We start from the raw sequence: 15,135 nt of genomic DNA on the forward strand, positions 1-15,135 counted from the left end.
ACTGGAAACAAAGTTGATTCCCAGGGATTGAGGAATGGCTGAACAAATTGTGGTACGTTTATATAATGGACTATTATTGTGCAGCAAGAAATAAAAAAAATAGGAATACGAAAGATTATGAAAACATTTAAATGAAGTGAAGCAAGTGGAAATGCCAGGAAACAAGAGCAAACTTATGTCCCCAAATCACAAAGAACAAGCTTTACCTCAAAGGGGAGATGTGAAGACGCCTCCCCCATTCCTTGGCAGAAGCGTGGATAGGTGTGGCCAGTGGCGTGGAATGATTACACACATTTTTATATTTACAAGTTTTATGGTATTCGTCTGTGGTGCAGATTTTTTCCTTCTCTTTAAAAAATTCCTAGTTATATGGGATGGCTCTCTTGGAAGGGAGGAGGAGAGATACAGGGGAAAACTTAAGTGATTCGTAAAAGCAAGAAAGATCGATTCAACTCATTTAAAAAAGGACAGGGACCGCTTTTGCCCTTCCTCGTCTCTCCAGTACTTAGCACGGAGCCTAGCACAAGGGAGGCGCTTCATGAACGCTTGTTGATTGACTGAGGCTCAGAAAGGTCAACCACTTGCCTAAGGCCACAAGCGTTTGGAAATTTCGGATCCGCTCTTCCCACCTCCCAATCCAGCGCAGAAAGAACCAGTTCCGCTTCACCCTAAGCGGGTGTCAAGGGTCTCCCCCTCCCCAGTCCTCAAGGGTGCCTCAGCTCTCTGTCCCCAGCACCCCGAGAGGCTCCCCAAGGTCCTCTCTCTCCAGCATCCCTCATCAGCATCCCTCGCGGCTCCCTAATGTCCCCTCACCCCAGCACTCCTGGAGGCTCCCCGATGTCCCTTTCCGTAGAGTCTCTCGTGATCCCTTTGGCCCCTCCCCCCAGCTTTGTGGGTTCCACGTGTGCAGGTGGGCAGCATCCCTGGGCTGGGGAGCCGTTGGGGGCCGGTGTGGACCAGTTGTTGCTTCTGGCGGGAAAGCCTTCTGTTCTCGCTCCTCCACCTCCCCTACCAAGCCCCCAGAAGCCCCGCCCCGCGCATTGTTTTCGTCCCCTTCTCCCTCCGCCCCCAGCCCCAGAAGTCGAGACTAGGCCGGGAGAAGGAGGCGGACGGGCGCCGAGCGCTCCTCGGCCAATCAGCACCCTCCGGGCTCTGGGCCACTCCCCACGGGGGTAGGGGCGGGCGGGGCGGGGCGGTCTCGTAGCCCCAGTTTAATCCGCTCGCTTCCGCTGGAGCGGTTCACTGGCACGCTGAGCGCCGGCTCCCACGCCCCTCTCCGACGGTAGCATTGCAGCAGGGGCCGGCGGTCCAGGAGTCGAGACTCTTCCCGGGACCCCGGCGTCCGTTGACTACAGGACGCCCAAGGACCCCGGGGCAAGGCTAGCGGACCGCAAGAAGGGGTAGAAAGAAGGAGCCGGGCTTTGGCCTCGCTACCCCTCCGGAGGCGAGAGGCGCCAACCCCGGGGAAAAAGCCCGCGGAGCCGGCTCCCCTTCAAGGACCCGCAGGGCTGAGTCGTCCTGCCTCGTTAGTCCGCAGAACCTAGCTCTCGGGACCCAGCGGACCCCTCCTCGGACCTCAGCCCGGGAACCCCAAGGGGCAGAGATGGTGGCGGAGGGCGTCCCCGGCAGCCTCAAGCGGGGCGCGGCCCACGGCGCGGTGGCAGGTCCCCGCTCGGAGACCCCCGGCTGCGGCGGGGGGCGGGTGCGGCGGGTGCGCTCGTGCCTGCGTGCCAACCTGCTGGTGCTGCTGACCTTGGCCGGAGTGGCGGCCGGAGCGGCCGTGGGCCTGGCCGTGGCGCGTTGGGCGCCGCCGCTGACCCGGGCGCACCAGGTGGCTTTCTCGTTCCCCGGGGAGCTGCTGCTGCGCCTGCTGCGCCTCATTATCCTGCCGCTCGTGGTGTGCAGCCTGGTGAGCGGCGCGGCTAGCCTGGACCCGGCCTCGCTCGGCCGCATGGGCGGCTGGGCGCTACTCTTCTTCCTGATCACCACGCTTCTGGCCTCGGCGCTGGGCGTCGGGCTGGCCTTCGCTCTGCGCCCAGGCGTGGGCACCCAGGCCCTGGAGGCGCAGGGCGCGCATCTGCCCCAGACCAAGGAGGTGCTCGACTCCTTCCTGGACCTCTTCAGGTACCCGGCCTGCCCAGGGCTCCACGTGGTGCGGCCCTTTGCCACGTGGTGCCCGGATGTGGGGTCCCTCTCCCCCACATCCGTCCACTGAGTGACCTGGCACCCTCCTGCCCCCAGCTGGAGGTCGGACGGAGGCAGTGGTCCTCAGTCCCAGGAGCTTGGCCTCGCGGAAGCAAGCAAAAGTTAGCCCTTTCTCCCGCCCCCCCCCCCCCCCCCCCAGCCCCATCCCTGCCATCGGCGAAGGATGGATGGACCAGACTTCGCTCCTTGCTCCATATCCCAGGGATCAGCCCGGGCCCCACTTTCCCGTTTCACCGTCCCAAGCCGGCTGATGCTCTCCCCCTTTGTATTTTGCTCGTAGTTGGTGGGTGGGCTGAGTCTTTTCTGATGTCTTTGGGGAGGCGGGAGCTTTTGCTTCTAACCCAGTTCCATGGGTGTATACATGCTGCTCTTGACTCCCCGGCTAGCTCAGCTTCGGGACAGGGGCGGAGGAGTGTGGGGGGGGGGGCGCCCGACTTGCCTGTCCTCCCAGTTTCCAGCCGAAAAGCCATGCCCATTCCTGTCTGAGGATCTGGGATTTTTAGTGGACAGCTGTTTCCAGATAGGTCCCCTCCACCACCCCCAGGCTGATGATTCAGTATTTCTGTTTAGGGAAATGGAATGTTTGATCGGAACAGTCTGAGATCATGAGCAATTCACTTAACCTCTCTGCTGTGGAGTGCAGAGCTCCATCTCGGGGGTCCCCTTTGTGCCCCACATTCCAGGCATCTGATCAGCTCGGCTCATTTGTACAGAGAGGCAGGCTGAGGTTCAGTGGAGGGGTGGGGGTCGCTCCCCATCTCCTGATCCCTAGCTGAGGGAGGTAGAGGTCTCTGGTTGGCACTAGGGGTGCTCCTCAGTGACAGCAGGAGGAGGAGGAAGAGTAGAAACATTTCTCCCACCCCACACTGAGAGAGGAAGAAAAAGTCCCAGTGATTTTTCTACAGCCATACCCTGGTAAACTGCAGAGCCAGGGTTTTTGTTTCCCAAGGCCAGGGCAACCTCTCCTTTGGTGGTTCTCTCTGCCCGGCGCTGCAGCTGATAGACTGCTGGACCTGGAGGCAGGAAATCCCACCTCTGACATCCTGGTTGTGTGACCCTGGGAAAGTCACTTAACCTAACCTCTGTTTGCCTGGATTTCCTTGGCATAGGAGTAAAAACAGCACCTACTTTGCAGCCTTCCTTAAGGATCAGATGACGTAATATTTGTCAAATACTTGGCAATATGAAAGCTTTTCCCCTTTCCCTCCTCTGCTGTGGAGTTTTCGGGACTAGGGATGGGCCTTGATTTCTCTGGGGCTGTGTTTACTTTGCACAGTCCGGCGACAGTGGGATGGGCAGACTGGGTAGGTTGCTTCCTCCCCTTCCCCCTCCCACCTTATGGCCTGACAGGGAGATAACCCTGGAGACCGAAGGAAACCTCTTGCAGTCCTCTGATAAGCCTTGACCTGTTGAGGAAGGAAGCAAAGTGAATTCTGGTGATGAAGTGAGCTTCCTACCCCAGGGGGGTTTGACATCCCTGCCTCGGGGATCAGGTGATCCACAGGCCCAATTTTCACACTCACTGGGCCATTGGCTAATACCCTTTTTTTCACTCCATACATACACTCTACTCTCATAGAGACAGAGGATTAATACCTGGACACATTGACACTTGAACCTGGCAGGGTGAGCACTTTTTCTCCCTGAGGGACTCAGCGACTGATTCTCTCTCCCTCCCTCTCTCAGTCTCTCTCTCAGTCTCTCTCTCTCTCTCTCAATCTCTCTCTCTCTCTCTCTCTCTCTCTCTCCCCCTCTCTCCCCCTCTCCCCCTCCTCCCCTCCCTCCTCCCCCCTCTCCCTCCCTCCCCCATTCTCCCTCTCTCCCTGCTTCCTTCCCCTCTCCCCCACTCAGATAGTCGCTGGAGCACACACTCTCCCACACCCCTTTTGCTTCTCCAAACAACTCTTGTCCTGACACAATCCCCTGGCCACCCCAGGAAGGAACAAAACTCCCCGGGGTGATTGACACTTGCAACCTCTGCAACGTCTGCCTGAGTGACCATCTGTCCAAGAGCAGGTGCTTGAGAGAGAAGAGGATGACCCACAGGGTGAAAGCGTGCTTGGCTTTTTTCTCTAACCTGTGTATGTGACCTAACCCATCTGTCTGAGCGTGTCACGGTGAAGGGTTATTTTTTTTTTCTGCTATATGTGGCTGTTCTGTGACTGTCTGTTAAGTTATAGAAACACAAGCCTGCACAAAAGGCCTTTGGTTTGAGTGTGTTTATACATACATACATACAGATGTGTACATATGTGTGTCTACTGGAAGAAGGGTGGTTTTTCTTCCATAGACTTGAGTGTAGGGTGGAATATTACCATGAGCCATGAAAATTGGGTTTGCTGATGACACATTCTTAAGTCCCCAGGGCGTGGCCTTTGCCTAGGGCTGAATTGTGGGTTCCTCCCTTTCCAGCCAGGTTACAGCTAATCAGCAGCTTGCAGGAGGGGTCCTGTCCTTGGGATGAGCTCCCTGAGGTCCAGTAGAGGGGAGGGAGTTGGTAGAAGGCACACAGGGAGCAGCAGAGGCTGGATTGGAACCCCTCTCCTCCGATTTGCAAACCAGTATACTTCCCTCTGTCCAGAAGGACTCCTACTTGGGCTGTGCTAATGAAGCTGGCACCCTGATACCTCCCCCTTCTCTACCACAGGCCCACCTGCTTTGCTGTATAGTGATGTCAGGGTGTTCACTTTGCCAGCTGGTGGGGAGGGCCAAAGGGCCGGGTATCCAGGGAGGCCTCCTTGACTCTGTCTCAGAGAAAGGCCTTCCCTTGAACGGCCTGCCACATCTTCTGGGCTGTAAGGCCCCTCTTGAGAACTGGAAAGGTTTGGGAGAAGAGAGCTGAGAAGCCAGTTGTCCCAGATTTTCTCCCTTCTTCCCCTTCCTCCTTTCTCCCCCAGGCCTGGCTCTAACATGGAAGTGGATGGGCTCTCTCATTTTCTTTGCTGCCACCCTGTGCCCCCCCCCCCCCCCCCGCCCCATGCTGAAGCTGGTGCAGAGCAGCCTCTAAGAATGCCACGGGCTCTAACAGGCTTTCCTCTCCTTCCACTTGTTCTCAACCTTTCCCTGTTGCCTTTCCCACCTCCTTTCCACTGGTGTTAGGGGCTCATGGTCCTCTGAGAGGGAGAGTGGGGCCAGGTTCCTGCCCCACCCCCACAGCTGGGTGACAGAGAAGAGACTTCGGGAGGGCCGAGAACACCAGGGTCAGGCTGCACAGGGAAGAGAATTTCTCCTTTTGCTCTATCGAGTATTTAACTGTGTCTTGTGTTTTTATAGGAATATCTTTCCTGACAACCTGGTGTCAGCAGCCTTCAGATCTGTAAGTCTTCAGGGTTGAGGGAATGGGAGGGGAGGAGGGCCCGGAGTGGGCTTCAAGAAATAACCCTCCTTTTTTCCTTAATTCTTTTCACCTCAGTATTCCACCGAGTACAAGCTGAATGAGATCAATATGACCACACTGAAGGTAATTTGGGGGGAGTAGTGCAGGGGCAGGATCTCTCCTCCTTCCTTTCTCCTCCCTCCCTTTCCTCTCCTTTTTCTCTTCCCTTCTCCCTCCTCCTCTTTCTCTTCTCCCCCTCTCTTCCTCCCCCCTCTCATTCCCTCCCTCCCTCTCCTTCCTTCCCTTTCTCCTTCCTCCTTCTCTACTCCCTCTTCTTCCCCTCTTCCTTCCCTCCCTCTCTCCTTTCTCCCTCTCTCTCCTTCCTTCCCCTCTCTCCTTCTTCTCTACTCCCTCTCTTCTTCCTCCCCCCTTCCCTCCCTCTCTCCTTCCTTTTCTCTCTCTCTTCTCCCCCTCTCTCTCCTTCCTCCCTCCCTCCCTTTCGTCTCTCCTCCCTCTCTCTTTCTTCTCTCTTCCCTCTCTCTTTCTTCTCTCCTCCCTCTCTTCTTCCTCCCCCTTTCCTTTCTTCCCTCCCTTTCCTTCTTTCCTTCCTCTGTCTCTCCTTTCTCCTTTCTCTCTCTCCTCCCCCAACTCCCCCCTTTCCTTCTTCCCTCTTTCCCTCCACCCTACCCTTCAGCTGATTTTTCCAGTTCTTTTCACTTTCTTCCTGTCTAGTGAGCCCTGGACTGAGCTTGCCAGTAATCGTTAGGAGAGCAGAGCAAGGCAATTGAGAAAAGGGTTATTCAGAGAGGAATTAATGGAAAAGAACCAAGTGACTTCTTTTCTGACCCTTGGAATTGTAATGGCGAGAGGCAGGAAAGGCCGAGCAGTCACCGGGATGGTGGTGGCAGCAGCGGGGGGCTGTGGGTGCCTACCGAGCTGTGACCAGCCCGGATCCGGGTTAAGTCACTTCCACAAGCGTTTATTAAGGCAGCTCTATCTGGCTGGGGGGAGGGGGTTGTTTCAAGTCACTTCTAGCCTTTCCCTAAAATGCCTTGTCCCATCAGTGCCCCCACGGGCAGGCCCTGGGCATCCTCTCATCTCTAATCCCTTCTTTTAACTGAGCTAGAATAATCTCTTGTGCATGGATCTGGTCCAGCCCCTCTCTGTTGCCAAACAAGTCAAGTTCAGCCCTTCCAGCTGGGGCATTCAAGACTACAGTCCAGCATTACTTCACATTGCTCCTCTCTAGCCAAGCTGGACTAGTGTCTGCTCATGCCTCAGCCTCCTTCCTTTGCCCAAACCTTTCCCCAAATGCATTTTCTGCTCCTCCTGGCCGCCTGGGGACGTATCTAGCCCAAGCCCTTGAGATAAGGATGTTGGCATTCAGGAAGGTGAGTGATTGGTCTGAGGTCATGCAGGTAGTGAGAGTGTGTAGTGGGATTTCAGCCCCAAATTTCCACCCATCCTTCACAATGCAACTAAAATACCACCTCCTTCAGGGAGGCTTCTTAGATTCCCCGCTGTGGAACTTCACCTTCTCTCTCTAATGGAGTTCTCCTGGAACTGGGTCGTGGGTTCTAGGAGGATGGACTTGGAGTGAGAAAGACTTGGATTGGAATGCTTCCCTAGACACTAGATCTGTGACTAAACTCCCTGAGACTCAGTTTTTTTATCTGTAAAATGGGGATGGTAATGCCATCTTTCTCATGGGGCTGTTTGGAGGATGCAACAAAGTCATTCCCATAAAGCAGTGTACAAACATAAGCTGTAATTTAAACTTCGTTCCTCTCCTGACACAGTATTCTGCACACAGTAGGCACTTGGCACGCCTCTTTGTTTTGTCTTGACTTCCCCTGATAAATGTCTCCTCCTGGTCCTAGGAACCCATTGGGAGGGAAGTAGAGGGGATGAACATTCTGGGGCTGGTGGTGTTCGCCATGGTGCTTGGGGTTGCCCTCCGTAAGATGGGGGCAGAAGGGGAGCTGCTCATCCGCTTTTTCAACTCCTTCAACGAGGCCACGATGATAATGGTGTCCTGGATCATGTGGTACGTCCCCCAGGAATGGGGCCTTCTGGAGATACAGACTCTCCCTTGGGGAAGCTGGCTTAGGGTTGGAGGGCAGAAGGGAGCTGTCCTCTATTTGGAAATCCTGAGGCCGAGAGGGTGGGCAAGTGGGTGGCCTGAGTCCCACCTAAGGAGAAGGGGAGAGGTCAAGGCAGAGGCCTCTGCTTCCTCACCACAGGTATGCTCCTGTGGGCATTATGTTCCTGATTGCGGGTAAGATTGTGGAGATGGAAGATGTGGGCCAGCTCTTTGCCAGTCTGGGCAAATATGTCTGCTGTTGTATCCTGGGACACATCATCCATGGGCTGGTGGTGCTGCCGCTCATCTACTTTGTTATCACCCGCAAGAACCCTTACCGCTTCCTGTGGGGGATTGTACCAGCCTTGGCCACCGCCTTTGGGACCTCTTCCAGGTACTGTGCCCAGGGAGCTGCCCTAGAGCTGGCTTTGACTGGTCCATCAAAGCTGCTGTTTGAACAGGAAAGGTCTCAAAGAGATTCTGGTCTAGCTTCCTGAAGCCAAGTGTGGCTGAAGCCTTCCAGCTCTTGGCTTACCATGTACTCTGATACCCCAGAACCTCCTCCCTTGAGCCTCGAATCTTCCCACTCACAGTTTCTCCCAGCATGGTATCTAGCATCTCACCTGCACTTGGGCAGATCACATCTTTGCAGGCCTCAGTCACCTTGTTCCTAAAATGAAGGGATTGGCCTGGACCTATCTCCTTGTGAAGTCCCTGAATTGGGAATGGGGATGTAACTTGGAGTAGAATCAGGTCAGGTTGCACTGACCCGACCCCACCCCACTCCAGTATCCTTTATTATCTCCAGCTCAGCAACTCTCCCACTGATGATGGAGTGTGTAGAGGAGAAAAACGGTGTCTCCAAACACATTAGCCGGTTCATCCTCCCCATTGGAGCCACAGTGAACATGGATGGCGCTGCCCTTTTCCAGTGTGTGGCTGCTGTCTTCATCGCCCAGCTAAACAATGTACCCCTCAAATTCATCCAAGTCATCACGATCCTGTGAGCAGGGAGATCGGGAGGCAGGGCACCCGGTGTGGGGGTGGGGGAGCAGGGGATCGAGACAAAGAGAATCTGATATGTGGAGCCAGTGTGGACCAGGGCAAATCGAGATACACTGGAATGATTGAGAATGGGGGCAGGAGAGGCGAGGGAGACCCTGGAAGCTTGGGATGGATGGGATAGGGAGTTAGACCTGGGACAAGTTGGGGCAAGGGGCTCCGCTGACTTGTGAACTGATTCCCTTCGGCAGCATCACTGCCACAGCCTCGAGTGTGGGCGCAGCTGGCATTCCTGCAGGGGGTGTACTGACTCTGGCCATCATCCTGGAAGCCATCAGTTTGCCTACCAAAGACATCTCCTTCATCCTGGCTGTGGACTGGCTAGTGTGAGTACTCCGGTCTCCTCTTTCTCCTACCCCCAGACTCTCAGGCTGAGTGTATTACATGGTTAGGGCAGGTGTTCCTGATTTGGAGGGAGTGAGCCATGGGGGGACCAACCCAGCCTCCTGCAGGCTCTCATCCATCCGCCTCTTTCCTCTCCCCTCCACCTGTTCCCAGGGACCGCTTCTGCACCATCATCAACGTGGAAGGGGATGCCTTTGGAGCTGGCCTGCTTCAGTGCTATGCGGAGCACAATGAGGCAGGCCTGGGGAGTCTAGGGCCTGAGCTGGCAGAAGTCAAAGATGATGCCTCTGTGGTCCCCCTGTCCCCTGAGGCTGACCCCCTCATTCTCAAGACGGTCAAGTTTGGTGGCCCTGCTGGGGACGCAAACAGCTGTGAGGAGGAGTCAGTCATGTAAAGCTGGGGCCCCCAGAAAGATGTAGAGACAATACTTTTTGGAGGGGGTTCCTTTCCCACACTCCAGTGGCCCAGGTGTGCCAGCCCTCCCTTTCTGGGCTACATAAACAGTTTGCTGCTGCTGGGGAGGGTCAGTTCAAACCCATGGCCTATCTCCCCCATTCTCTCCCCTTTGGGACCCTGACTGGTTGTGTTCTGGAGGCAGCTTCTAGGGTCCAGAGAAAGGGCTGGGTTGACAGATGGGCACTTCTAACTTCCTTTTGCTGCCTGGGGACCTCGAGTTGGACAATTTGGCTCCCCTTGCTGACCAAAGTTTTTGGTGTCTTCTCCCACCTACCTCCACACCCCTTGCAGGCCGAATGTGCTAATGTGTGCGCTCTCCTCCGCCTGTCCTCAGGACACACTGTTCTGGCCCCTGTTCTTGGGCCATCAGAGCCAGAGTGACAGCAGCATCTGAGGGCTGGGGGGAGGGGAGCAGATCTGGCCCCCAGCCTATTCCCTAGTTAGGTTGGGGAGGGGTCTGGTCCAAGGCAATAAATGTGTGTCTAACCATTCCCGGGCTCATGTGCTATCTTGGGGGCACCTGTCAGAGGATGGAGCCCTTTGGGCCCTCTGGAGCTGGAGGGTAGAAAAGAGGGAAAACCAAAGACTAGTGGCATGGGGTGGCAGGGAGTAGGATTCTGAGGTCCTGGCTGCCCCAGGAATAGGGGGAGAGTGCCATCTAGTGGTTGGTGGGATCTGTGAACCACACAGCAGACAGTCTGGGCCAGCCCAGTAGCAGGGAGTCTTTTATTGCTACCCTTGCTGAATACCCCTCCCCATGACCCCCGGCATTCCTGGACAGCCTCGATCTTCTCCATGCAGGATGGAGAGATGGCTCCTGGTGTGGAGCAGCCACCAACTCCTCACCACGTCACCCGCTGCCTGCGAGGCTCTTGAGAGCTGGGTTGGGGTACTCCGGGTTCTCGATGGCGCCGGGCCCAAACTTGAGCTCCAAGAAGCGGCGGTAGTTGTTGGGGGCCTGGGCCAAGAAGCCCGCAAACTGAAGTGGCACCAGCGGGTGGAGGAAGTGCTCGGGGAACTCCACATCCTGGCGATGGTCGAGCCATGTGTCCTTGGTCATGACGCCATTCCGGGGGTAGAAGGGCCACAAATCCACGTGGAGGTGGTTGGTCTCACTGTACTGGACCCGGAAGAAGTCTCCCTCTACGGCCTTCTCCCACACGAAACCTCGCTCGTCCACCACCGAGCCGACCTCAGCCCCCCGCAGCTGTTCGCAGTTGGCCACGTCCTCGAGGTAGATGCCGAGGTCAACGTCATAGTCCCATGGGATGATGTCGCCGTGTCTCACTGCTCCCAGCAGGCTCCCCCCTTCCAGCCAGTAGCGGACCCGGGCAGCCTCGAGGACTCCGATGACGTGCCGGGCGGTCTCGCGAAGGGCCTGCAGGCAGCAGGGGGGCGTCCAGCGGCCCTCATAGAGGTAGGAAGGGGTGTCACCCACCACCGTATCAAAGCACCTGGCTGTCTCCTTTCCACAGCCAAACCACTCCTGCCTCCCACCCTCCCAGCTGACCAGCCGCATGCCCAGAGTCCGCAGGAGTGCATCACGCCTGGCACGGCTTTCCTTCTCAGCCTTCCAGCGGGCGTGGGCTGTAGCCAAGGGAGGCTGCCGGGCAGGGGCAAAGGGCAGGTCTAGGAGGCGCACAGACCAGCCTCGGACGGACGTTTGAAGGAAGAGGCTGGTGCTCATGGGCCGGGCGAGGGGCACGGAGAGGTTAAAGAGATCCCGTGTCCTGACTACCACCACTACCTCTCCATCCAGGGCATCGCAGAAGGGGGGGTCTGGGGCTGGGCCATAGCTGGCTGTCCACTCACGCAGATTGACCTCCAGTGCCAGACAGTGGGGGGGGTTTGCTGTTGCCACAGGTGCAGCCACCAGTCGGGCATGGGTGTTTTTCAGCTCCTCTGCCATGCGCTGGAGCTGCCCGGGGGACTCTGCCCTCGTCCCATCAGGCACCAGGGCCACAAACTCTGTGTCCACGTAAGTCTCAGGCTGGGAAGCAGCAGCTGGCCGATCTAGGGAAGGCTGAAGCAGGGCCAGCCGGACATTGGGAACAGCAGGCAGGGCCAGGGGTGGGTAGGGGAGAGTGTCAGCAGCCACCACGATGGGCTGGGTAGGGTCATGATGCAGGAAGGAGGCCACCACCTCGGGTACAGCATTGTCAAAGGCTTCAAATTCCCGGATGAGCACGGTGACCCGAGGGTCTGGGGCTGAGTGGGAGAGTCGGGGGGGCCGGGCTGCCCGGCCCCCCCGCCGGCGCTGCTGCTGCAGCCGCGACACATAGAAGAAGACAAGGAGGTTGAGGGTAATAGCGGCCGCCAGCGCGACCTGGCATCGGGTAAGACGCATCTGGCTTTCAGAAGTAGGGCTAGCCCCAGGATCCTGGCAGCCTGTGTGGGTTTGGGAGGTGGGGGAAAGGCAGGGAGGCATTGAGGTTTACACCCCCAAAACATCCCCTCTTCTTCCACTCCCTCCCTCCCTTCTTCACAATGTATAGCACCCCCACCCTCCCCACTGACTTCCGCCCTGCCACTTCCTAAGATTGAGAGCTGGTGGGACCTTGGAGCTTACCTAGTCCAAACCCCTCATTCTACGGAGGAGGAAACTGAGGCCTGAGAGGCAGCAAAACCGCCCAGTCTGCTTCCAATTCAGCGCTGCTTCTGTTACCACTACACACACTCCCTGTTCCCTTGACAGGCCTTCTGTCCCTAGTGGTAAACATCACAGGCATTTTCTGCTTAACCAATCACAGGCCTTGTCTCTTGGAGAGGATGAAGCCCCTCCTGCCCTCTCCCGCCCCCCAAACTCAGCCGGACCCTCACAGTCTGAGGGCCCGGGACCATCACTGCTGCAGGCAGGCCACACACACACACACACACACACACACACACACACACACACACGGGAAACTTGCTTCTTTCTGTCTCTACTTTGAGTCCCACACATGGGAGGACTTCAGTCTGCCTATCTGTGGGGCACACTGACTGCTGCCCCCCTTTTCTGTCTCTGCTCTGGAAGAGCCCTGGGCTCACCTCAAAGAAGCCGTGGGGCCTGCACCTCTCACCCTCCCTGGCCTGAGGCCCCCAGGGTCAGTGCCCACCCCTAAGCTCCTGAAGCAGGGACCACTTCTGAAGAAGCAGTCAGTGGAACCGGTCGGCAGTCAGAGTGCAAGGTCTGGATGATGCCGGGCAAGCCTCAGTTTCCACATAAGGCTGCTGAAAGGAAATAGCTTCACTCAGAAGCTCTCTGTAACCCTTAAAACACCGCAGAAACCTGAGTTGCTGTTCCATCGGACGATTGTCTGCACTGGATCTGGATTCAGCGGGCAGGAGGTCAATAAATACCTGAACCTAGAGGAGAGTCTGTCCCATTGTTGGCACCCTGGGCCCTGCTCTACCCTGTCCTGTCTCTGTCTGACTCCAGACTGGTCCTACCAGGCTAAGCCAGCTCAAGAAAGCCTTCCGGTTCCATCTTTCAACCCTCCCAAGCCCCCTAACCAAACCAAACAGCCTCCTTTCCAGACCTGGAATTCTGTCAGTCCCTGCTAGTACACACAATGGACAGGTGTTTAAAGGCCTCATAGAAGGATATAGCACAGTACGGTGGCAAGTTCACTGACTACAGGTCTGAGTTCAAATCTTGCTGCTCACCCATAGGACCCCTCTGGCCTCAGGTTCCCGAGCTAGGTTTGGAGGTCCCCTCTGGGCCTAACCATAGCATCCTATGATCAGAGTCCAACCTGGCCATTTTCCTGAGGCTTAGGAAGGGAAGGATTCTAGGCAAAGCTGCCAGAGCAGTGGGCAGCAGCCTCTCTGCTGGGAAGAGTCTACACATCACAAAGGTTTGCCACCATGGGGAGCAAGGCCCTGGACTGGGTGCAGGGGGGTGGGGTGGCAGGAAGAACCCTGAGAGGGGTAAGGCATAGTCCTGATCCTCTCCGGATGTTGAGTCTAGGAGGGGAGACAAGACAGACATAGATAACTACTATACCAGTATACTGCTGGATTGAGAAGGGCTATTAGATGTCATATCCAAGGCCCTGGCTGCAATCCTAGCTCTGACCCTGACTTCCTGCAAGCCCTTACAAAAAATCCCTTCCTTTCTCTGAGCCTCAGTTTCTCCATCTGTAAAAGAGATGTTCTGGTTCTCTGCTGGTCTAGGATTCTGAGAAAATGAATGTGGACATCTGGGTGGAAGGGGGATAGCCCATCCTAGGTCCCAGTCCATCCCAGTTTCTATTCTAGCCCAGTAGGCAATCTCATGCCCCCCAAGGTAGGGGGCCCTAGAGCTTACCTTTTTTAGGAGAGAGATGTATAGAAATCCCCAAGGCTGACTGCTTTTCCTGCTGAGGGGTTAGGGAGGGAAAAAGGCTGAATTAGATGTGGCTTTGGGACCCCTTTCAAGGAACGGGCATCTCACCAAATAGCATAGCTGCACAGCTTTGACATCTCCCCCTCCTCAGGTTTACATGGTGTATCCCAGTGAAAGGCAGAGCTGGCCCCTTGAAAGGGGCAGGGCTGGTTGTCTGCCTTTCTCAAGGAAGGACAGTGAAGGGGGGAGGGGAATGAGTTGGCCTCTCCTTAAAATGGGTGGAGTAACCTCTGGTAACTTGCAGCACCTTCCCTCTTCTGCATCTGTCTAGATTTAGGAAAGGGGCGAGTAAAAAAGAGGGAGCCCGATGTCCAGTAACCATAGCAACCTACCTCCCTCCTCCCAACTGCAAGCCCATAAGCTCTCCCCAAACACAGCATCCCATCCCCAGTGGGTCTGGACACCTTAAACGAGACTGAGAAGAACTGCCTGTTACCACAGCAACCATTATTCCTAATTAGGACCCCCTCCTCCAATCTTCTCCCCAGCTTGTTACCTGTGTGTGGTGGTGGGGGGGGGAGGGGAGGGAGGGAGGGAGTAGGAAGTATCACAATCACCCTTTCTTTCTCTGGGCATTAGCTCACCGGGGTCTAGGTGTGGTACTGGGCCTGGATACCATAGCAACCTGCATAGCTGGGGATGGACTAAGCGGGAGATGTATGGGAAGGGGCAAGATTAAGGTGACCATAGTAACAGCTCTATGGCAGTTGCCATGGCAACTGACCTATGTGAATGGGGGGGAGGGACTAGGGAACAAAATCAAGGGTTACTCTAGCCACTGATCCTGGCCCAGGGAATCCTAAAATTCCGGGGTCCGGGGAAGGGGGTAAAGGGTTTGAAGCAGGTAAGCATTGCCATGGCAACCAACCAGGTCGATAGAGGGGGGTGGGATCGGCTGGGGATTGGAGAGAATCACTGAGGCCAGCAGGATTGCTATAGCAACCCATAGGGAAGGGAGGGGGGAGGGGGGAGGAGAAGAAATCCAGGATTGGCAGTTTGGAGTACCCATGGTAGGCAAGATAGAGGTGTGGTGTGTCGGGTCACTGTTGCTATAGCAACCGGTGGAGGGGAGGGGTGGGAGCCAAAGTGCACACTGGTTTCCCGTTGCTATAGCAACCCTATAAGGATGGGGAGGAAGGGGTATAAGGAGGGGCTAGAATGGGAAGGGGACGCGAAGAGGTGGGCCAGTTGCCGTAGCAACCGGCGGGCCAGGATGTGTCTTGGATGTGAGGTTGGGAGGGGAACGATGCAGAAAGGCCGGTCAGTTGCCATAGTAACTGGCGCGAGGGGCGGAGCCGG

General features: G+C 56.4%; 2 protein-coding genes across 3 annotated transcripts; one reads left to right on the top strand and one right to left on the bottom strand.

The window, feature by feature from the left end:
• The first annotated feature begins 1,267 nt into the window (after positions 1–1,267).
• SLC1A5 (solute carrier family 1 member 5) lies at positions 1,268–9,937 on the top strand. Its single transcript, XM_036742757.1, has 8 exons — positions 1,268–2,124; positions 5,479–5,521; positions 5,618–5,665; positions 7,402–7,568; positions 7,765–7,998; positions 8,413–8,607; positions 8,858–8,992; positions 9,165–9,937. Exons 1-8 carry the CDS (start codon positions 1,604–1,606, stop codon positions 9,403–9,405), a joined length of 1,584 nt encoding a protein of 527 aa, XP_036598652.1. The 5' UTR covers positions 1,268–1,603; the 3' UTR covers positions 9,406–9,937.
• Positions 9,938–10,164: 227 nt separating this feature from the next.
• LOC118837628 (fukutin related protein) lies at positions 10,165–14,321 on the bottom strand. 2 transcript variants are annotated; one of them, XM_036744612.1, is made up of 4 exons: positions 14,169–14,321; positions 13,759–13,810; positions 12,037–12,173; positions 10,165–11,855 (listed from the first exon to the last, which is right to left on the bottom strand). In XM_036744612.1, the coding sequence occupies exon 4, from the start codon at positions 11,812–11,814 to the stop codon at positions 10,318–10,320; it is 1,497 nt and encodes a 498-aa protein (XP_036600507.1). In that variant the 5' UTR covers positions 11,815–11,855; positions 12,037–12,173; positions 13,759–13,810; positions 14,169–14,321; the 3' UTR covers positions 10,165–10,317. The 2 variants fall into 2 exon arrangements, with proteins under 2 accessions (XP_036600507.1, XP_036600508.1); XM_036744613.1 differs by lacking the exons at positions 13,759–13,810; positions 14,169–14,321 and having other exon boundaries at positions 12,037–12,252.
• Positions 14,322–15,135: the final 814 nt, after the last annotated feature.

Source organism: Trichosurus vulpecula, chromosome 2, assembly GCF_011100635.1.
Source record: "Trichosurus vulpecula isolate mTriVul1 chromosome 2, mTriVul1.pri, whole genome shotgun sequence".
Classification (NCBI taxonomy): Eukaryota; Metazoa; Chordata; class Mammalia; order Diprotodontia; family Phalangeridae; genus Trichosurus; species Trichosurus vulpecula.